The sequence below is a fragment of the Fusarium falciforme genome, chromosome 8 (genome assembly GCF_026873545.1).
Source record: "Fusarium falciforme chromosome 8, complete sequence".
Lineage (NCBI taxonomy): Eukaryota > Fungi > Ascomycota > Sordariomycetes > Hypocreales > Nectriaceae > Fusarium > Fusarium falciforme.
Window position 1 is genome coordinate 1,064,859 of NC_070551.1, and position 22,236 is coordinate 1,087,094.

At 50.3% G+C, this 22,236-nt stretch overlaps 8 protein-coding genes and 1 pseudogene across 9 annotated transcripts, besides 1 other annotated feature; 7 read left to right on the plus strand and 2 right to left on the minus strand.

Annotated features, from left to right (window-relative positions):
• Positions 1-284: 284 nt before the first annotated feature.
• Positions 285-1,852, minus strand: NCS54_01015700 (Hypothetical protein; the record flags this gene model as incomplete). Its single annotated transcript, XM_053155477.1, has 3 exons — positions 285-1,031; positions 1,136-1,289; positions 1,542-1,852. The coding sequence occupies 3 exons, from the start codon at positions 1,850-1,852 to the stop codon at positions 285-287; spliced, it is 1,212 nt and encodes a 403-aa protein (XP_053011452.1).
• Positions 1,853-6,421: 4,569 nt separating this feature from the next.
• Positions 6,422-7,286, plus strand: NCS54_01015800 (Hypothetical protein; the record flags this gene model as incomplete). The annotated part of the gene is made up of 2 exons (XM_053155478.1): positions 6,422-6,780; positions 6,827-7,286. The coding sequence occupies 2 exons, from the start codon at positions 6,422-6,424 to the stop codon at positions 7,284-7,286; spliced, it is 819 nt and encodes a 272-aa protein (XP_053011453.1).
• A 644-nt stretch (positions 7,287-7,930) lies between these two features.
• On the plus strand, positions 7,931-8,792 carry NCS54_01015900 (annotated as a pseudogene). Its single transcript has 2 exons — positions 7,931-8,168; positions 8,224-8,792.
• Positions 7,931-8,792: a sequence feature.
• Positions 8,793-9,571: 779 nt separating this feature from the next.
• Positions 9,572-11,242, plus strand: NCS54_01016000 (Carboxylic ester hydrolase; the record flags this gene model as incomplete). Its single annotated transcript, XM_053155479.1, has 1 exon — positions 9,572-11,242. One exon carries the CDS (start codon positions 9,572-9,574, stop codon positions 11,240-11,242), a length of 1,671 nt encoding a protein of 556 aa, XP_053011454.1.
• Positions 11,243-11,567: 325 nt separating this feature from the next.
• On the plus strand, positions 11,568-13,360 carry NCS54_01016100 (MFS domain-containing protein; the record flags this gene model as incomplete). The annotated part of the gene is made up of 5 exons (XM_053155480.1): positions 11,568-11,649; positions 11,699-11,931; positions 11,979-12,230; positions 12,290-13,069; positions 13,121-13,360. 5 exons carry the CDS (start codon positions 11,568-11,570, stop codon positions 13,358-13,360), a joined length of 1,587 nt encoding a protein of 528 aa, XP_053011455.1.
• Positions 13,361-14,263: 903 nt separating this feature from the next.
• Positions 14,264-14,715, plus strand: NCS54_01016200 (CVNH domain-containing protein; the record flags this gene model as incomplete). Its single annotated transcript, XM_053155481.1, has 3 exons — positions 14,264-14,423; positions 14,489-14,647; positions 14,705-14,715. The coding sequence occupies 3 exons, from the start codon at positions 14,264-14,266 to the stop codon at positions 14,713-14,715; spliced, it is 330 nt and encodes a 109-aa protein (XP_053011456.1).
• A 2,495-nt stretch (positions 14,716-17,210) lies between these two features.
• On the plus strand, positions 17,211-18,184 carry NCS54_01016300 (Hypothetical protein; the record flags this gene model as incomplete). Its single annotated transcript, XM_053155482.1, has 2 exons — positions 17,211-17,721; positions 17,796-18,184. The coding sequence occupies 2 exons, from the start codon at positions 17,211-17,213 to the stop codon at positions 18,182-18,184; spliced, it is 900 nt and encodes a 299-aa protein (XP_053011457.1).
• A 514-nt stretch (positions 18,185-18,698) lies between these two features.
• NCS54_01016400 (Hypothetical protein) lies at positions 18,699-20,169 on the minus strand (the record flags this gene model as incomplete). The annotated part of the gene is made up of 7 exons (XM_053155483.1): positions 18,699-19,053; positions 19,103-19,198; positions 19,250-19,629; positions 19,682-19,755; positions 19,806-19,839; positions 19,890-19,909; positions 19,965-20,169. The coding sequence occupies 7 exons, from the start codon at positions 20,167-20,169 to the stop codon at positions 18,699-18,701; spliced, it is 1,164 nt and encodes a 387-aa protein (XP_053011458.1).
• A 1,203-nt stretch (positions 20,170-21,372) lies between these two features.
• On the plus strand, positions 21,373-21,963 carry NCS54_01016500 (EthD domain-containing protein; the record flags this gene model as incomplete). The annotated part of the gene is made up of 2 exons (XM_053155484.1): positions 21,373-21,591; positions 21,643-21,963. The coding sequence occupies 2 exons, from the start codon at positions 21,373-21,375 to the stop codon at positions 21,961-21,963; spliced, it is 540 nt and encodes a 179-aa protein (XP_053011459.1).
• Positions 21,964-22,236: the final 273 nt, after the last annotated feature.

Here is a 22,236-nt window from a genome sequence, read left to right on the forward strand (position 1 = left end):
AAATAAAGCATTAAGAAACAAAACCTCCATCCACAGAATGGCCGATGTTTTCCAATGTAAAAGAAACCACAGATCACACGATTCCCAACGCTAGACAGTTCTCGTTTGGTCTAGAAGACACTGTTGGGAACAATTCCTTCCGAAGACTAGGGGCGGGCATGATCTTTGACTGGAACGTTGTAAAGGGGTTCCAGATAGATGAGGAGGTTGAGATTATTCTGAAGTGATGTAAATCATCGAGCCAGTTGATAGCGGTTAAATGTGGGGGGGCCCAGATACAATAGTCACAAACAAATAGACTCTTCCCTTACGAAATCCTGCCTTGACTCTTCATCCCGAACAGGCTCAATCAGAATCTCGTACTGTACGACCTCATCACCATCTCGGTTCTCAGCCAGGTCGTTCCAGATCTTGCTCTTAAACCTCTTCTTCATCTGCTGGAAGTAAAAGTCATCACCTTGGCATACCTGATCATCCCAGCTCATCCCGGGCCCCTGAAGCACAAAGTGAACCATACGGGCATTGTGAAAGCCGTGGCGCGCTTCGAATTCGGCCATGGTCATGGTGCCAAAAGAGCCGCCGTGGTCCCAGAGCCTGTAGTTTCTAGGCGAAGTCTGAACGCTATACGTGACAAGGATCCTTCTTTTTGGGCGGACACCGGCAGAATCTGTAGCCCTAGGTATTGTTGGGTGTGTGTGTTCGGTAGGGGGTGGGTGCAGGCGGCTAGGAGCTTGTTGCTCTGAGTAGCGAGCACTACCAGCACCCTCAAAGCCCGTATCGCCCGTTACAGCTAGCCCCGAAGAGTCCGTGTCAATGTCACCAGAGTTGACCAAGTCCGGACGCTCAACCTGCCTTCGGGTGCGGCCGGACCATGTTTCAATCGGAGTCGGTCGGTTCGTGGGCACAGGTGTCGGTTGTTTGGTCGTTGGAGCCACAGGTACTGTCGAGGCTGTAGCGGCGCTAAGCTCCCAATCAAAACCTTCCTCGGCATCAGGCTCCCTCTTGATGGGGCCGTCTGTTGGTATTGAGTTCTGGATAATCAGCAAGACTGTACCGATTGACTAAGACATAGAACGGCACAAGCTACTGGCTAGGATGGGTAAAGGAGTAGAAGGGAAGAGGAGATTGATCTTACTTGACTGTTATGGTGAGGTGGACTGGAGGGCACAGTGTATGGGTCGGCTTCGTGAGAATCATCCAATTGGACCCCCATGTAGTCGTCATCGTCATCATCCCGGTTCAAGTGGTCAAGCAACTCGTCTATGTTTTCGAAACAATGGTGCTGGGTCCTATCCAAGATACTCGAACACGTAAGTATGTATTAAATCGTCATGGAACGGGTGGTCCATACCTGTTAGAGCCGTCTAGGTGCGACGAGCCCCTCGAGTGCGCGGCGTGGGCCTTGTTCGATATTGCCTCTGGCCCTTTCCATGCATCTTGTTGATTAAGGCGAAAGAACAGCTGTTTGACACACCGTTTGATACTTGGTTAAAGTATGAGCACCGTAATCTCAAGGTTCATAACACCAAAGGAGCACTCACATGACGCGGTCCCGGGTCCATTTCAGTGATTTGACATATGAGACACCCTCACCGTCAGGCCAGAATTGAGAGCCTCTACCTTCCTTTTCGAGAAATTCGTCGGCCATATGGCTGAGACCTCTTTGATGGTGATGATCTCGCCATTTCATCAAGGATGATCCCAGAGTTCCGTCTGGGGTCTTGTAGGTTTTCCGGAACGTCTTCAACAGTTGACCGAAGTGGATGCTTTCCTTGTCGCCCGGAGTTCCGAGACCGAGTCGGTGTCGAAGAGCTTTGATACCGGGGATTTCCCCAACCTTGGCCTTGGACATTGTCGAGACAAGGGAGAAAATGACGAGGGAATAGAGAAGTGGCGGAGGAGAGAAAAAGGGGAAGGGAAGAATACTTCAGAAGAATACTTCAGAAGAATACTTCAGAAGAATACTTCGGAAAACACGAGACGAGATTTCTTCAGATTCTCTCCCTGTGGCAGTAGATTGGATAAGAGAAGAAGCGAGAGGAGAAGAGAAATGGAAAAAGGAGATCAGCATTGGGGTTTAATGCCCTTACTGTAATCGTTTTTGTTCTTTGATCTTGTTTCCAATATCCCCTTAACGGAGAAGTGTCATAAAGATCAATAATAATAATAATAACGAGGAGAGGAAAGAAGAACAAGATAAGGGGGAGGACGAACAGGATCCGTCGGCGTCGCCGGAATCCTGATGACGCCAAATCTGCCTTGGCTGAGTGGCACTTGAAGAAAACGTAACGCTGGATGTATCCCAAAAAAGGTCGTGAAGCAGGGGTCTGTCATAAGCTGTAAAAACATATCAGAAGCGCAAAGAGGTGGTAGCAAGCTTAGATGACAAGTCTAGCACCTAGGCTCGAACCAAAATATGTTTTTTGAAACTTTCCGCGTTCTAAATACGGTTTTTTTGGGTCTTCTCTCGTTATTTCCGGCAACAGTTACTTCCACATCTGAGGAGAGTATGAGACTGTGCCCTCACTCACAACCAACACAACCAACAGCACCAAGTGCAGCCACGACAGGGATAGCGCAAGCGACCCCAAACGCTGCCTACTGAAGGAGTCGTATCTTTACTGGCTGGGAGTGACTGTGCCGCAGAGCAAAGTTTCCAGAAGTCTTTAGAAAATCCATCATGACCAAAGCCCCGTTCAACCCCCCTGACGCATTTAAAATCTGAAGGAAAAAGGCCGACAAGAACTGCTTAGGTAACTATAATTTAACAGCTATAAAATGCCAGTCTCTCTCTCTCAACCTTCTCCAGAACAGTCCTCCTTGCACCATCACATCATCCACCATGAACTACATCAAGTGGGCTCATCAGGCAACTCCTGAAAGATCGATATTCAATCTTTCCATGGGAGCCATCCCTCCTTGCAGCCTCTTACACATCATTCTGGTGGTGGTGAGATTTGGGCTAGTTTGTTACATTGTATACTACGTGAACAGGAAGTTCAAGAACCTGCATGGTAAGCCGCGTGTCCCTTTGAACCAGTCATGGCTATATATTAATGACTTATTAGACACAATTCAACGTCGAGATTGTTCACCGCAACGTGACAACGATGCTGTGGCTCCTCAACGTGGACCATATGTCGTGACGAGATCCATGTCAGCCAGGGCTGTCACTCCGACTCGTACTCCCACTCCCGCGCCCCCAGGAAATGAATCGTCACTCCCTGAACAACTAAGAAGTTCCCATGCATCTGTGGTCCTCCAAGAGGGCTGCGCTTATACAGAGGTAAGGGGCTTTGAAGGTGGTAGTGTACACATATCAGATGTTCAAGAAATATACAAGGGTATTTATGGTTATGAGCTAACTACAGTCTTCCCAGACCCAAACAAGAAGGGTATATCTGTCCAAGCCTAGAGCACCTCGTAGGGGTTGATTGATATCTACAGGCGGACTGTAGTATGGTTCTGAGGAGACATGCGGCAGCTGAAGCCTCACAGCCTTGGTTACTTATTCATGGCTCTAGTATCTGGGTTACGGTGTTTCACGCCATTGGGTTTAAAGGCCATAGTCGTGTCGAGAAGTGTGTTTTTTGACATTGTGGTTAATATTTTCTTGAAGTGCAATTAACAGTCATCAATAACGAAAAAAAATCTGGTATGGGTTCAGGGGTACTTTCTTTTTCTTCTTCTTCTTTTCTTTGCTTTTCTATTTGTTTTTTTTTTTTGTTTTTAGATCATTGTAGAGGATGGAAATAGACCGTCTTTTTTTCGGCCCTATGCCATACAGCGTTCGGCCTCTATAAATGCTTCTCTACGTCTGCGTCAAGAGGCGACGCTTTGTTCATTTTCTCTTGCTAGATGTCTCAGGCCACAGCGCGACTTGCACCGACTAGAAACTCAACCAAGATTGTAATGGAATGATTGGATCGCCCTTCTAGCTACTCTCCTTAGAAATGGGTGGGTGAGTCGGATAGCTTTGCAGACTGAGGCATTTTCGTTCAACAATGAAACTCAATGAGTGTCTCGTCTTGGCTGCTGAATGCCTTGGTTGAAAATGCACGCAAGGCAGATCTGCCTCCTTCCCAGCTCGCTGGGTCACAGCAAACATCCCGAGAGGGGTTTTGGGCTGAGCTCACCATGTATCATTTAGACAAAATTCACATTTGCTAGCCTATTGTAATAATTGACTGAACTAGAGGGATCCCTGAATCAAACTAGGTCCTGGAGCGCTCGCACAGTGTTGTAAATTAGTCGAGTCTGGGCCAGTAAGCGTTGCTTGTATTTCGGCGTACGCACCGCTCGTTAGACCTTTCAGGCCGAGCCATAAAAACAGTTGTCGATTCCGATCTATTGGCAATCTGTGGATGACACTTGAACGTCGCTGAGGAAGTATGGGCGTGTTCTCTTGCTCTAGACTCTGGATGTTTACAGACTGCACAGTGGGAGCCTAATCCAATCTCAATTCCTAGTCTAACAGTTGACTTGATGTCCAACTTCCAGCCAGCTCGATAAGCCAGTACCAGCCGTCAGTTCGCCAGCGGCTTGGGGCCTTGCATCAAGAAGCCAAAGACAGCATCATGCCGTTTCTCCTCACCGAACCAATTCCTCTGGCTTGTAATTACTAACCTTTTTGGAAGCAGCCGTTTCTCGAAATTCCATCATCGGCTACCGCGCAGGTTTGAAGCTAAAGGGCAGGCGTAGGAACTCCTGGAAGCATCCTTCCACGATCATCCTCAGTTTTTTCAGGAAATACTCCACTATCCCTCGGCTGTGAACCTGGCTGGCATGAGGGACAACTTTGGCGTGCCACCTCACCCTGAAATCATCCTAGACATCATGGCTGAGGCACTAGAGTGCGAGAAGAAGGGACACTCGGAAGCGTTATGGAACAGTGCTGTACACTATCAGCTCCTGAAACATGCGCTGCGTGGCTTGACGATCAATACCGCCAATGCCACAGCTACCGATGGGCCTGCCCTGATCTGCAGTGTCTGGACTATTAGGAGCGCTGTTTTATACCGGCGAGGAAAGCCGACCCGGCAACCTTCCTTCCGGTTGATCTCGGCTATGTAAGGGCGCTTCGATGTGGGTATCCTTGGCTCAGTGTTGCGGTCATCAGACTAAGCCTGTGACGTCCCGCCGCCGACAGGGCAGAATGAGGTGATTCATCGTGATAGTGTTGGTTCCTCTGTGTTCTATGAGAGTGGTAGAGCAGCTGACCGTGTGTTTCGCTGGGCTTACTATCTATCGACTCAATGTTCTGGATAAGCAACCACGTAGGTCTAGAGCCAAAGGGTAGCATGAAATAGGTGCCATTGCAAATTCAACATAAACTCTAGGATAACCTAAACTGGAGGAACATACCGGCAACTAATAATAAGATATTATGTATTTATCTCTAATTTCATTAAAGCAAGTGTTAGGCGAGCCATACGAAGTAAATGAGCGAGTATCTGAGAGGTTTCTTATTGTGGGGTTATTCTATTTTTGTCAATTACCAGGGGCTAAAACCAGAACCGCCGACCCACATTTCGGTGTTGGCTCACCACCGGCTCAGGTAAAAGCAGCGACTACTCAGGATCGTGGGCGAGAAAGGAAACAGTGCAAGTCGATATTCGCATTGCGTATTAAGCTGTATTGTAAATAATAGAATGGGCATGGACATTCGACACCTGAGCTTTCAGCCCAGTACCTGTAGAGTCTTTACTGATTGCGGCACGCTGCGGCTCGAGAAGAACAAAACAGCTCTTTTCTCTGAGGGATGGGGCTTCAGCCAAGACCGCTGCTGGATCGCATGCTATGGAAGGCCTGTAATCTGGCTGCCGTTGAATTATCGGCCGCATTTCTCCTTCGTCAGGGGGTCAACTTTGACATATAGCACCAAGTTGGGGCGAGTGGTAGTGCTTAGGTTGAAACCGGTGATGCGCCTGTCAACACCAGTTGCTTTGGCTTCGATAACTAATCGTGGTGAATGTTGAGGGGGTAGTGGTCGTTGAGGAAGGAAAAAGAGGCGAGGACGCTTGCGCCCTCTCTGTGCTTGGCATGTGTCGCCGAGAGTTGCCGTTGGAGTGAGGGGACTAGGTGCGCGTTGTTGTCCCCGCCCCCGCAATGATGCAATTCGTCGGACTTGATTAGCTTGGGCTTGCTTCTGTCATTGTGAATTGAGTCGATGATTGGGTATCTCTGTAGATAGATGGGCCGTGCTGTGAGGATTGGGAAGTCTGGTGCGAGACTAGAGGGGCAGTGGTCATCTACTAGCTAGGTAGGGAGCTGAGAAGGAGACAACGTTGACACAGAGGAAGAAATGAGTATAAGAAACCTGCATCCCACTACAATGTTCCCTAGTACCTCAATTGCCTATCTACCCCGATATTCATATCCCCAATTGGTTTCCTTCACGTAATCTGCTTGTTGCCAAAGGATGGAAAACTCTGCGACATTCCCCGATCTCGCTGGCAAAGTTGCCATCGTCACCGGCATCGGTCAAATTGGTACTCGTGAGCGCTGGGGTAACGGCGCAGCCACCGCCCGTCTCCTGTGTCACAATGGTGTCAAGGTCTTTGGCTGCGATATCGATATTGACGCCGCTACCTATACCAAGACCAGGATAGAAGCCGAGGGAGGCACTGTTGAGATCACACAGGCTGATGTGACCTCGTCTGCGGACGTCAAGAGGCTCGTGTCTGAGTGTGTGGCCAAGTTTGGTCGGGTAGACATCTTGGTTAATAATGTTGGGCGTTCAGAACCTGGCGGCCCGGCTGAGATGGAGGAAAATATTTGGTCAGTGAATAAAGGCGACTTGTTGACTCTATGCTAACTAGTATAGGGATGCGCAAGCAGAGCTCAACATCAAGTCCGTCTATCTGACCTGCCATGAGGTCCTCCCTATAATGGAGGCGCAAAAGGCCGGCGCCGTTGTCAATGTAGCTTCAATCGCGGGCATGCGATACATTGGCAAGCCCCAAGTCGCCTACTCAACCTTCAAAGCCGGAGTCATGCAGTTCACCAAAGCGACTGCGGTTATTTACGCTGAGAGGGGCATTCGCCTTAACACTGTCGTACCGGGACTAATGAACACGCCGCTCATGGTGTACCTAGCAAACAAGTACGCCGGCGGAGATCTGGAAGGGTTTTCGGCCAAGCGAGACAAGGCGGTGCCTATGGGGAAACAGGGCGACAGTTCGGACGTGGCGAATGCTATTGTCTTCCTGGCCTCTCAGAGTGCAAAGTATATCACTGGGCAGGAGTTGGTGGTGGACGGCGGTATCACATCGTCGACTGGCTGACCGAGTCTGATCGAGATATTTGGAGTCCTCATGGCAGGGATAAATTCTTGGTTGTATCTTAGAATACGTTAAATAGCCCTTCCGGGCCTTAAACATGGCATAATTGGCCGTGAGTACTGCTATATACAAGCAGAGATGATCAGATGGATGTGCTTCAGCCCACCAATTTCTTCACCTGACGTGAGAATGGACAGATCCCATGAACTAGTCCCGGCTTTTTATGTCCATGTTCGTCCAACAACGGGCGAGACTTTGGTTTCGGAGTTCCCTCGGAAAATGCAAGATCTATGCGACAAGGTCCATTTCAACTCCATATCAAAACAATCAGCGTGTTACTAAATCCATATTGTACCCGTTATCAAACTCTTGTTATAATTGACAACAGCTGAGGCTGGCTTGCCTGAAAACTCGCCTAGTCTTTAAACGGCAAAATAAGTGAGGAGAGTGGAGGGCATCACGAGAGAGAGGGGCTCTTCTGCCTTGTCACCGCCCCCTTGGGTCACATGTCGGGGCGTTTAAATCCCACGCGGTTCTTCAATAACGCCAACTCGTTTTACTTTTTCGGTTGGCCGAATTCTTCACCTTGCAAGCTTTCCAGTTACTGGAACGAGCTTAACACTGATCTCTAACACCTGTCAACAGATCTTGGACACCTAACACCAGGTAGCATGACTAGCTCGTATCGAATCCTTGTGCTCGAATTTGAAGAGCCCCCTGACGTGATTCGTGAAGAGTATGGAACGCACGGAGATATTCTGGTTCGGTTTGTTTTTGGCGACGCAAACCCCTGTCCACTGGTCGAAATCAAGAAGCATCAGGTTCTCGCAAGCCATGAATATCCTCCTCTATCCGAGATCAGTGCGATCATGATTACTGGGAGCAGTGAGACACCAGTGCGAAACATGTTCCGGGAGAGAGGGGTTGATGGCGTCGACAGAGTATTCCGCAGTCGACAACGACCCCTGGGTCCAATCACTATTGGACTACGTCAAGCAAGCATACCAGGCCGAGATCCCCATCGCTGGATCCTGCTATGGCCACCAAATCATCGCAAGAGCTCTGGGTGGCCAGGTCACCCTCAGCCCTGAAGGATACGAACTGGGCGTGCAGGAAGTCGCGCCATCATCTCGGGGTGTACATATTCTGGGGACTGAAACACTGGTTCTGCCTAATGCTCCAAATCATGCTTGTAGTTTTACTGATCTGTCGCAGAACATCCCCCAGTTTCATATCGACTGTGTGTCCACTCTGCCGCCGAATATCGATAACCTCGCTTCTAGCTCGCTGTGCGAGGTACAGGTCATGTACCAGAAAGGCAGGGTGCTCGGATACCAAGGCCATCCAGAGTTCGATTCATTCGCGACACGGTGTCTGGCAGACCTCCTTCTTGAGCAGGGGGTTATTAGCCAAGAATTATTTGATTCTCAGGTCAAGGGGGGAGGTCAGCCGAAGGGCGTGGCTGTATTGTCCAAACTTGTGCGGGAATTTCTCCTGGGACTGGATTGACAAGTTCGCACAGCATAACTAATCAGCTATGACTGTGGCTATGTACCTAATTGCTGCCCATTTCTATCAGCATCTACCCCCCTCTGCATCCACCATGGCCTTCTATCATGAATTGAAGTTTAGCTCCTGCACTACTTTCCTGGACATAGGTAGTCAAGGCTTAAAAGGCAAGTAACATGTTTCTTAGTACATGTGTCAACAGGTAGGAGCAAGATCGTAATCCGATTTGAGGCCCAACAAGTCAACATGACGTACCTTATAAACTATATACCTATCGAGACACATCGACTTTCCCGCATCGTTGAATGACAGCTATTCGTCAACCAGCCTCCCAAGGTGCCCAGGCTCAGTGGACATAAGTAGAAGTTTAACACTCGGAGACACTTTTGAAACCCGAACTGGCGTGATAGAATCAAAGAAAGGCTAGTCTATAAATTATCTTGATCACGATGATGAATATCTCGATAACACATTTGGGAAAATGCCATGTATTGACCATTTCCAGCCTAGACGAGTCCAAGGGGAACTAGGGAAGTGTGCAGTAGTCCTACCGATGTCATAGCGATAGGGATTCTCGCTCTCTTGAAATTACCAGTCCTGGCAATAGTCTTTGCGGGGTATGCGGCTTCGCTATTCACAACACGCCGATCTCGGGCATCAAAAGACGAGGCCGACAACAACTGATTTGCAAGCATTGAAAGATTCAGAGTAAACAAATAGACGTGCATCCGACCAACGACAACCTAAGTGAGTCTGGTTAAGGCTCTGTATCAGACAATATGATGTTGTTCACAACTACTCTGGCCGTTTTTGGCCCTCTTCTGCATTACTCCTGCACCACTTCAGCCGCAGCTGTTCCCCAAGTTAGCCTCGAAGACTACGGTACCTTCTCTGGGATTCCTATATCAAACACCTTGAGCAAACATAAACTACCGCAAGAGGTTGATGCGTGGCTCGGCATTGACTACGCCCAGCAACCTATCGGAAAGAGGCGATTTCGCCCTTTGGAAGCACAGGCCGACGCTTTCGAGGGAGTCAAAAACGCCTCTCAATATGGCCCAGTCTGTCTTCAAGACTTGAAATATCCCTACCCCGACGAACAAAGCGAGGCCTGTTTGTCCTTCAACGTTTATCGCACCCACGGCATTCCTCTCAGCAAAAAGCTGCCTACCTTGGTTTGGATTCACGGTGGTGGCTTTGCGTCATTTTCTGCACGCGATATAGACGGCGCTGCTTTTGTCGCGTCGTCCGCAGAGCCGGTAGTTGTCGTTTCCTTCAACTATCGACTTAATGCCTTTGGATTTCTCCCAAGTGACCTTTTCAAGCGCCAGGGTCTCATGAACCTTGGGCTCCAGGATCAACACTTCTTCTTGGAGTTTCTGCAGCGCCATCTGAGCGCTTTCGGTGGAGATCCTGATCAGATCACACTTGGCGGTCTCTCAGCCGGTGCTCACTCTACCGCATTCCACTACTTCCATAATTATGGCGTGGATAAGAATAAACCGCTTTTCGCAAGAGCAATTCTTCAATCTGGTTCTCCTACTGCTCGAGCGTTTCCACCTCCCGAGTACCCTCGCTACAAGAAAGACTTTGCGGCCCTGATGAGCCATATTAATTGCTCAGTTGATGTCGAAGACTTGGAGCAATTGAGCTGCCTCATTAAGGCACCAGCTGAGAGGATTAGAGAAGTGGCCACAAAGCGATATGAAGATGCCAAGGATCAATTGGACTGGCCGTGGCAACCGGCACTTGGTGGACTTTTCCTTGAGAGATCGGGGTCGGACAGCGGCATCAACGGAACATTCCATCATCTGCCCATCATAACTACCTACACCACAGACGAGGGCAAGTATTACACACCAGGCAACTTGGAGACCAACGACGACTTTATCCAGTTCTGGCACCGTATGAGTCCCGATCTCAATGTCACCGATCTCGCCATCTTGAACCAGCTCTACCCAGACCCAGTTGCGCACCCCGATTCTCCCTGGGCCATGTCTCCAAACAGCACGCAGTACAATCGCATCTCAGCGTCGTGGTCTGACATGGCCTACATCTGTCCCAGCCGCGAGACAGCCTCCAGGACATCTGCAGCGGGTGTTCCGACGTGGAGGCTCCGTTTCAACACGCCCGATTATCCCTTGGCAGCACAGTCCTGGCGCGGCATCCCCCATGCCTCCGACTTTGCGTATCTCTGGAATGATCCGGCCGTGCCGTACAGGGATACAGCCCAGATTTATTATAGTTACATCAATAGTTTTGTGCTCACGGGAGACCCCAATCGCCACCGGCGAGAGGGAGCCGTCGAGTGGCCGCAGTATGGAGGTCGAGGCGGGAAGCAGATTGTTGTGAACCCGGGCGACTTCACGGTGGTCGAGGTGGACAATGCCCGGCCTTTGCAATGCGCGTTCTGGAACGAACCTGAGAGGGCGCCAAGACTCAACAAGTAGTTAAAGTACTCTCAGTCGATAATGTAAGCGGCGTTAAATCCCTTATCAGGGCCAGAGGAGGCGTCGGTCCCGAGTGGCCACCGGGAGAGTGGAGCCGAAACCAACTCAGCCCCGATGAGATTACCGACCAAAGTGCTGGAGTATGCAGGGAAGCTTAATGTCTTTGTCATGTGGTTGGTCCCACTGACAACTCGAGATCTGGGGTAATCTGGGGAACTCTGCGGAGAGCTTGGCGAACTCCTGAGTACATATTCGGCCGTGTCCTTTGAGGAGCGAAGTGATAGATTCTTGCCCTCGCAAGTCTAACGAGCTACGATTCTCCATCATGGTGTCTTGGAAAGAGGCATTTGCCTTATCTACTGAGGCTGTTGATGCAGCTACTCCTCCTGGAACTGTTCATATTCATCGTTCGTGCTCTCCCCACACGTCCCACAACCCCTTACTGACATGGCTTAGGCGAGCATGAACACACTGACCATGAGCTTGCGACCATCCCACCCTTGACCGACGACCCTCGAGATCCTTTGAACTTTCCAGCTTGGAGAAAGCTCGCCGCCTTGATCGTTGCCGCTCTCTATGGATTTGCCGCCAACTACACAAGTGGTGTCATCGCACCGGCTTTCCAGCTCTGGCCATACAACTTCCCGAACGATCCGAGATCGTATTCCGAGTTGACTACCCTTATTTCTGTACGCACTCTGATCGAGATCCTGCAGAGATGTGCTAACACCCACAGGTCCATGTCCTGTTCCTTGGTGCAGCCAACATCTGGTGGGTTCCTTTCTCCAACTGGATAGGACGACGCCCCGTGCTTCTCGTTGCTACGCTCCTGATGGCACTGAGCACTCTCTGGTGTGGACTCTCCACGTCGTACAACTCTCTCCTTGCAGCTCGCATCTTTCAGGGCATCGGAGGTGCAGCTGCAGACTCAGTTGCTCCGGCTCTTGTCGGAGATTTATACCCTGTTCACCAACGAGGAAGAGCAATGGTATGTACAGCACAGGTTCAGTTTTTCAACGCTTGCGAGACTAACTGAGGCCTCAACAGGCACTCTACACCATCATGCTCTGCGCGGGCCCTCTCGCCGGAGGGCTTTCCGGAGGCTACATCGTGTTCCGTCACGGCTGGAAAGCCCTCTTCTGGGTTAGCTTGGCCCTCTCTGGGCTCTGCTGTCTTGGGGTAGCGCTCTTTGTGCCCGAGACGCTTTATGAGAGAAGCTTCGCAGGCGAAACGATCCCAGCGACGAATCCTGAGAAACAAATCGACCAAGAGGAGCAAGTGGAATACAAACAGCCAACTGGTACGAGCCAGGACCACGGAACCTACAAACCCTTCACGATTGCTCAGGCGTTAGGTTTTAATCGCCCTCGTGGAAGCCTGGCACGACAGTTTCTGCAGCCATGGAAAACTCTCGCACTACCAGGCACATGGGTAGTGATGCTCCATTACGCTGGTCTGGTTGGCGGCATCGTCACCATCTCAACCATTGGCTCGCAGATAGTTGCCCAGCCGCCTTACCTCTGGGGCGCCAACGCAGGTCTCATCAATGTTGGCGCGCTCGTTGGAACCGTTGTCGGATACCTCTACACCCACATGCTCGCCGATGTCAGCCTGGTGAAGAAAGCAAACACCAAGCGACATGGAGTAGCAGAGGCTGAGGATCGACTTCCTACACTCTTCTTTCCACTTGCTGTGGCAACTTGCGGCTTCTTTGTCTTTGGATTCTGCGCTCAGTATCCAGGCTCAAAGCAATGGATTGGTTTGGAAGTTGGGTATGGAATGCTCTCTTTTGGGCTCATGCAAGTCCCATCTGTAGGATTCAACTATGTAAGCAAACTTCGGAGTGTCTGCTCCAGACGCAAGCTGACGATTCTCTAGCTCATCGACTCGTACCACTCTCTCGCGGCGGACTGTTTCACCATGGTAACGATCCTGCGGGCTATCATTGCCTTTGCATGGACTTACTTTGTGGCTGATTGGATCCATGATAGGGGTGCAGCTGAGCCTTTTGGTATCTTTGGTATGCTGATGGGTTTGTTTTCATTGTTGACAGTACCGCTTTGGATGTATGGAAAGCGCATGAGGATTGCAACAGCCGCTCAGGTTCAACGATGGTAGTACCAAATGGGGAGGGCGTTGATGCCGTTGCAGAATCAGCCCACGAGACTAGTGAATGACAAGACGCCTCTCCGGAGCAATAAACACCATTGAATGGTCCAGACCAAACACACTTGCTTGCTACTTGTCTCAGGTCCACGTTGCTGAGCAGCCAAGCTGTACGTGTACGACACACATGAGCCGTATCAACCGGTGCCAAGCCGTTAGCACAATGTAACAAAGCTCACCGTATTCTGCTGCGCCTCGCCCCCGAATTGTCGCGCGCAGGGTTTCATCTCCGCATGTATGCAGCTGCTTCTGCATGGCATGTGCTGGAAAAGCTCACATCTGCCCCTCTCAAGGAGAGCTATATAAAGCCAAAACATGAGCCTCCTCGAGAATGAAGGAGGAGGCCTCCCGAGGCTCGTGTGCCTCCCGCCCTATCCTGGACCTCCTCCTCGCGCTGGGTCTCCCTGTGGGCCGTCGAGGCCGTTGAAGATGCGAAGGGGCCAGTCCGGTGCCGTCGTGCCGACCCGTAGGCCATGCGCCAAGGCGGGTCCCCCCCCTCGCGAGCGAAGCAACCGCGCGGTTCAGAAGGAGGGACAGCTTGACACTCAGTGAGGGGGTCTGTGTGGGCTTACATACAGTGCTTACTGCATAGCATCGTGGCAGCTTCACCAACGGCACAAGACGGTTGAGTCGGGCTTGGCTGCTTGGGCTGGATGAGGGGTGATGTCCTCGTCCTGTGCAAGTCCCTGCGTGAGGCCTCGCGCAGGTGCAGGAAACTTGTCACTGAGTCACTGTCACTGATGGGGATATAAACCCTCCTCTCCTCCAGGTTGCAGCTCGACATTCTCAACCTTGCACAACAACAACAACAACCTCTTCTTCTTCTCTAATCACCAACCCTCACAAACCGCAACAATGGTCAACTTCCACCTTAGCTCCGAGGACATTGAGCTCGAGGACGGCCACATCCTCGTCGCCAAGTGCGGCAACGGTGACGGCGATATGGTTGAGTCTCGTCTCGACCTCGACTACTACATCGGCAACGATGATGGTAGCTTCTCCTGGGGCGGTGAGAGTGAGTAGCATCTTCTGTCCCACCAGTTCTCCACGGTCCCCACTAACGTCTCTCTTCTTCTCTAGACTTCTCGGGCTCCGCTGAGGACATTGAGCTCAGCATCGAGGGCGACGACAACGTCCCCATCCTCCGCGCCAAGCTCAACCCCGTCGACGGCGACCCTGTCGATGCCGACCTGAACCTCGCCGAGCGCATCGGCAACGACAACGGCGTCCTTGTCTTTGGTGTGTAACACTGTCCCCTTGGCACACGGTGCTATACTAACACGCATATGAGAATAGTTCAGTTCTAAGGGATACGAGAGCACGCGGGGTGCAAACGACGAAATGAAAGCGAATTTGGCCTTTTGTGCGATAGCAAACAAACAAAACAAATGAACAAAAATCCCCTCCAAACATTCTTCGTGTGACACTTGATTGAGCAAATAACCACCGTGAAAGTCTTGGCGCATGTGAAATGCAACGTGTGCGGATCGAACTGGGTGGATCGTAGATGTCGACTGCCGAGAGTCAGATCATGGCCAGGGAATGTGACGTCAGGGCTGGACGCAGCTTTGACTCCTTGCCCCTCGCTAATCGCTGAGCAGAGTATAGACGTTCTCTAAACACGAAGGCATTAATGGTGTTTCATTTTATCGGTTGCTGTCGAAATTATGTTGGAGTTGTGACGGAGAGTGAGGACAGCCTGGCCCTTCCACACCGCCACATCTACTTGATGCATCAAATTCTTGGCGTATCACGAACAGCCTTGGCTGTTGGTCTTTCTTGCACTAAGTCATGGTTAGTAGGTACTATTGGTGACGGAAAAGGTTACAAGCTTCAGTTACTATTGAAAGGATTCCAGACTAAAACTCGTCTTTGCCTGGACGTATGCGCTCCAAAACTTTAAGCGGTTGCGGGTGAGAGGCGTAGAAAGACGAGAACTGATCTAAAATAAGCTCGTAAACTCTTCCATTATCTCTAATAAGGTTTTAATAGCCAGATCCAGTGTCAGAGATTACATTGAGGAGCCATTTATCAGAATGCATCAAGAATTTGTTCCAAGGCACCATTTCCAGCCATAAGACACCACCCAACGAACAGCAAGGGGATGAGATCACAGTCGGCGTCTTGTCGCTAGCTTTTGCAAAAGCCGAGATTTTTGCTTGTACTTGGTCTTCCAGTAGACCTGAATTTGGCGATATGCCTGGCCTTGATGCTATCCAGCGGCGTTCCAGCATTTGAGCGAGCAACGCTCGATCTTCTGGCTCAGTTAACCCATCGAGGACCGGGCTTCAACTATAATAAAGCACACATTTTCAACACATCATAGCATCATATCCCAATGCTGACACAGTGGCCTTTTTTTAACCTTCTGCTGCCTGCAGTCAAAGAGTTATACCTAGCCGCATTATCATGAAAGGTTAAGCCTCTCATGGGGTAGCGAGCAACGCTCACAATGGCTAGGGAGATAGTCTTGGCTTCCCACGCCGATGCATATGATTCCTACCTCACTACCGAGGTTGCTTGATTGATCGCTACAACGCGCATATGAGTCTGAACAGGATCTCGAAGAGAGGTCGTCAACTCCAATATGAACAGAGTTTTCTGGCAGACGCCGGCATGGAAACCACCCAATCGCACAACACCGTAGCCCCGACTAGCTACTCTGTGATGAGACATGCGGGACTTTGTCAGCACCTCTAGTCGCCAATCACCTTCATTTGGCCCTCATGTGGTTTTATCGAGAGTGAACCTTCAAACGAGGCTCTGGAAACAGTATATCCATTTAATGTTATATGCAACTAGGTGCTGCAAAGACACCATGATGATTGTTTTGTCACCCCAGTCATCCAATAGCACAATCTTGCCCTTCTATCTCATAAGCTTCCTTTCCTTCTTATGCTTCCTCTTAGAGCCTCGCTCTCGCTCGACCCCGGCGGATATCCCTCCTGGTGATCAACTAAGCCGCAGCTAGCTTGATCCTACGGCCGCCTTCTCTGCCCATGGAAAATCCTACGAGGCCGACACCAAATTCAAATCGAGACTCACAGCCACTCTACTAGTCGCAAGCGAACAAGAAAATGTGGTTGTGAGATTTCTTGAGGCCAGAGGCGGATTCCTTGATAAGTTGGCTGTTGGTCAGGCCCAGCCCCCAAAAGCAAACACCATAGCAGAGAGTTGATCAGCTAATATTTCATTCTTCCAATCATCAAATGATTGATGTTGACGATGCTCGTTTTTATGAAGCAGCCGATCCTTTTTGCGTCCTCATCTCGGCACCCAAGCCCGTGCTTTCCAATAGTTCAACATGACAGTGGAACCTCCCACGGAAAATGCCTTGTCGTCGAGTAACGAAGAATGCCTTGGCACATTGGACAACCAACAGCTGGATTTGGCATCATGTGGCTGCACCTCGACCTGACGCTAGCTCATTTGAGAGTAAAGACTGAAATCTAGAACGCGAGTGGATATCACAGCCCTGCCGAGAATAGACCAGCTGAATTGGTAGACAAAAAAGTCCCAACTCGCACATACAGTCCTATAGTGGGGCCAAGATACGTGTTTTTTGTCACTGGCCGGACCAGCTCAACGAGGACAGGGTCAGCAACATACGAGTTTCCCCATTCAACAGAAGACCAGGTCCAACACATGTCAGCTATGTTCTAGTGTCGATCATTTGCAGCGACTATGGCCTTGTGGATTGGATCGAGGCTGAGTTGACAAGTAGGAAATTAGATAAAGAGTCGACGACGTCCGCAACCATTTCCATAGACAACAATTCGTCCAGTCACGCACTTTCACAATCATGGGTCTCCCTAGGAGCTTACTTCTCACCGTCGCGGCATCTACCTACTTTACGCAACCGGCTCTCGCTAGCGACGATGACGAATGCTCCGGAACTCTCCAAGAAATCCGCGAGGGCAACCTCGTTTTCAACTCGACAAATACGGTCGCATTCGCTCCTTCTCCAGGCGTCCCATGGCTCTTCACCCTGGGCCTCTCAGATCGGCGGGAGGAGGGAAGGACGTGGGGAGATTTTGACTCATCTCAACACATTGAAACGTTCCTCAGCATCCCCAATGATATTGTCAACAGCACGCGAGCCAGCGAGACAAGAGTCTGCATCTACATGATGGATGGTCAAAATGCGACTGCCAACGACGGGAATAAGAGCGGTCACTCTTGTAACGGTGTATTGAGCGACGAGTGTCAGAAGGCTTTACGAAGTATCAAAGGGCCGGCTGATGATGGCACATGCCCAGACCCACCAGACAGTGTCAAAGAAGCTTGCAACCAATATGCCTATCCTCAATGGGGTACGTATTCTGATCCTTGGTCCCTATTGGTGTGACCCATAGCATAAAAAGGAGGATGCTCATTTCGCGTACAGGAACACCAGAAAACTATAACAATACCAACTGTACAACGTCTTCTCTCCCGGGTGTCGGCCTCCCCGGCGGTTACAAGACATTCCCAGTCATGGGAACGAGTCTGTTTCCCGCCGACAGCCCCATCGACTCATATAAAATGTACGATCTACGCGTTCAACAGCCAATCCCATTTCTCTTCACTATGGAATTCCACGACGAGGGCCTAAGGACTGCCACCGAGCTCCTTTGTGTGGCTCCCAGTCAGCTCATGAAGGGCAGCCGTAAGCCCGAGGGGGAATTTCCGCCCGAGGGGGAATTTCCACCCAACGCTGCGAGTGGTCTGGATTCCAAGGATGCCGTTGTGTTGGCCGTGGGTGTATGGTCCGTGATGGGATTGTTGCTTGCATGAGAAAGAATATCAAGGTGTCGTGGTTCTTGCCTGTTATTCAAGGTGATTAGGTTGCCCACGTTGAGATGTGCTCAATGGAAAAGTCCTTATACCCCGTGTGATCCCTCGACCACGCCGAATATCGCTCCGCTTCAACGATACATGTGGCGTTTCTTTCCCACCTAAATATAGGCCATTTGAGGTTTCGTGTTGTTTCCCTCTTTCTTGTTCTCATAGGCGTCTCCGAAAGCACCAATAGCCATCCTGTAATGATAACTCTGTCTTGTGATGTTGTAATTGATGGCCTCTTTCGGGGGCGTCAGTGAAGGCAAGGCGCTGTTACCCTGTACCATTGCGAATCTCTAGAAGCTACTAACAGCCCTCTCCCTTCAACCAGATGTCCTTCGCGGAAGATACATAACCCTCGCCCCGTAGTTCAAAATTTAGCCAAGAAGCAAGGCAGGTGATGCGAGTTCAAGTGTCACTTGACGCGATGAGAAGGCTTAAAACATATTAAATTAATTACTATATCTAGTCAGGCACTATACTGAACCTGAAATGTCTTTGTGTACGCTATTGACCTCTCATCAAGGATGGCCTCTTCGCTCGTGTCATCTCTTCCGCTCCCCTTGGACTCCACGTCCGCAACAGTCGATTGTATAACGCCCTCCTTCTTGTGCTCCGAGAAGTTGTCCAACTCGACGATGTCAAATTGCGTGTATCCCGTATGTGGCTGGCGGTGCAGCTTGCTTTGTGATGTATCGAACGTCGTGGGTTTCGATGGGTGTGAGTGACCGGATGAGCCCATCCATTTTGGTAGGAATCGCTTGAGGAATTTGCGAAAGGTGGGCATGGATCCGCAGATGATGAAGAGATTGACTTCGACAAACCTGGAGTCTGTCAGTATACTGCATACGTGGTGAATTGATGAGTACTCACGACCAAACGTTGGCGGGTGCGGCAACCCAAGGAATGTCGGCAGCTCCCAGTAGAGACGGTAGGTAAACCATGCGAACAATTGATGTCGCGACGGTACTGAGCATATCCTGTTAGTCAGGCCCAGCATGATAGGTAACAGAGACGTACATGGAACCGATACCAAACATCAAGGCAGCTCCAATCTTCTGCGCCGTAGGCATCTTCAATCGAATGATCATAGGAATCGGAATCGTAAATAGAACGACATCGGAAACGATATTGGCGACGGCGATGGCAATGTATAGACTCGGCAGGTCGACACAGGTACCCGTTCCAAACGCGTAAGGATCAAAGGCGGCGCGAATCGGTCGGCATCCGAAGAGAAGGAGGCCGGCGATGACGACAGTGTAGCAGGCCACCATTACAATCGTGGTCCAGATGGTGATTCGAAACCATCTCTGCGGCGAGATTTGGAGGTAAAATGTCAAGAGGGACGTCTTGCTGAGGCCGTTGCAGGTGATGAAGATGGGCGCGACGATGTATGAGCTCTGTCGAGATGGTGAGTGGTAGGTCGGAAAAGCGTTATTCGTAGAAACTAACGAGCATGTGCTTCTCAAAGACTTCGATGGGCATCTCCCATGCATGATGACATAGCCCTCGTATTGAGATGGACCCTGAATAGTGTCAGTTGGCTGGGCATCATTTAACGGCAGCATGAACCTACAGATTTGCACTGACTGCATAATGACAGACGCCAGCTAAGATCCATTAGTAAAGCTTCATCAACTCAACTCGCCAAGAGCCTCACCCAAGCCAAACAAACCAACGCTGTGGACCACGAGTTAGCGCCAAGTTTCCTCTTCCCACCAAGTGTCTTGCGTACCATCATCAATCTTGAGACTCCCCGCCAAGAAATGCTTTGTATAAAGTCTCTGTATCAGACAAAAAAGCGCCAAAGACCCCAAGATGCCGAAAATCAGGTAGTGGTGAAGAGCATTCTGCTGCTGCGGGTGCTCAAAGTCCACCACGTACCCTTCTGGCGGCGCCAGAAAGGTCGTGACGCCATTCGTTACCGGATAAGACGCCATGAAGAAACTCGAGCCGCTGTATCATTTGGAAAAAGAGAACCAGAGGAGCCAAGAACTCTCGACTGACAAATGCAGTATGCGCGACTCGGTGGGAAGATTGTATTTGTATTGCGTCCATGCATCCCGGCTTCAGGCCGAGTTCTGGCAAACTCGTCAATTTGTTGCCGAAACGCCCGCATAAAGATTTTTTGCTGTCACTCAAAAGCAAATTCAACCTCGAATCAGGCGAGTTTTAGGGACGGGACATGACGCTGTGCGTTTCCATCTTTGCTTTTTGAAGGAGGTGGACGAACTTTCCCCTTCCATGGCTTCGGTCTTGAAATGCACGAACCAGGACCAACATGAACTGGGTTTCTTTTCTCTTTGGCATGTTAGCGGAGACATCAAGGTTTTTTCTTATCCATGTTTTCTAATGCCTGAGGTTCAACTATATCTCAAAAAGCAAACCCCATATTCGCTAAGCCCCTGCATGAATTTAGCCAGGGGAATCCCGTCACCCAACATCGGGCCACCCCGATCAAACGTGGATCTCTGAGGACGTTATTGGTCAGTTCCGTGGAGCTGTGGCATTCGCTTTCAGTTGGTTGCAAGGGTGTAATACTTGCTAGTGCTTGCTTATGGATTCGCGGAGGACGGCGAAAAATGGTTGTCATCCAAGAAGAAAAAAAAGCAATAAGGACGATGTAACCGAGAGAAAACTGCCCATGACGGAAATATTCCTCACTCGAAAGACTGTTCGTATCACTCAAACAACGTTAAAGATAAGGTTAAAATGGCATCTTTGGGTCCGGTATTTGCAAAAGTTAAAACTTTGGGTGTTATTATACAAGATAACCTCCAAGATCACCATCTCGATATCTGTGGCCAACCATCTCCAGGGGTTCCGTTTAAACGGGAAACAAACTCCCGCATCGGGGCCACCCGTCGACGCATTGATGGGGACCTGCAGACATTGTTCGATGGCTGCAGCCAAAAACTCCATAATTAAAGAGTCGCATTGCAGGCATGTAAATTAAAATCACCCAGGGTCCAAACACCTCATGGCAAGGAGGACCCAATAACCAGCCATCACATGGTGCAGATAAACCTGTCAGCATCCACTCCTTGTATCGCACAAAAGCCACTCGAACGGCTTGCTTTTCGTTCCACTCGTTTCACCCTGATTGTCTGTTGTCACCTCTTGCCCCTTCTCCTGCAGACGCAATGGCTCGCTTCACATCACTCTTCGCCGTCTTTACGGTCCTGTTTGGGGCCACTCTTGCTGCGTGCGCCCCCTCCAACACTGGCCTCCTCCAGATGGTCACCTACGTTAAGCGCCGCCCTGATTTCACCCAGGAGGAGTTTTGGAAGTACTGGGAGACCCAGCATGCTCCCAAGGTTGTGCCTCTGGCCACCTACTTCAACATTACCCGCTACCAGCAGGTATGAAACCCACTTTGTCTCGACTCGGTCAGATCACTCACATCTCGGCAGGTCCAAGTTGGAGGCAAGATTGTTCCCACTGCAGGTGGGGCCTCTGCCCCAGAGTCCAACGAGCTTGTCGACTTTGACGGCATCGCCATGTTCCTGTACAAGTCCGCCGATGTCCTGACCGAGATGCTCTCGCACCCTTACTACATCGAGGTCGTTGAGCCCGATGAGCACAAATTCATCGACAAGGCGGCTTATGGAAACGGCATGGTTGCCACTTACATTGGCAAGCACATCGAGGCCGTTGACAAGGGCAGGGATGTCTGGGTGGGCGACAAGACCACTCTTGAAAAGTACCAGAAGATCTTCAACACGTATCTGTGAGGGGCATAGACTTGGGTCGTGGTTGATGGAGTTTCTGCGTCAAAGTGGGCTGTCTCATAGACGGCGTGTGCTGATGGGAGCACTGGCAATTACCACCAAGCGTGTGCGTTTCTATTCAGTGCATGCTCCATGGTTGTATCAGAATATCACCTTGTAATAATACGCTGCCTACCTTTGATTCAACAATTCTGGTATCTCAATCACAAAGTGTGGTCAGAACAAAGCTCCCTCATTCGCTCGGACATGGTCCTTGCAATGCAGATCTCGACTCCT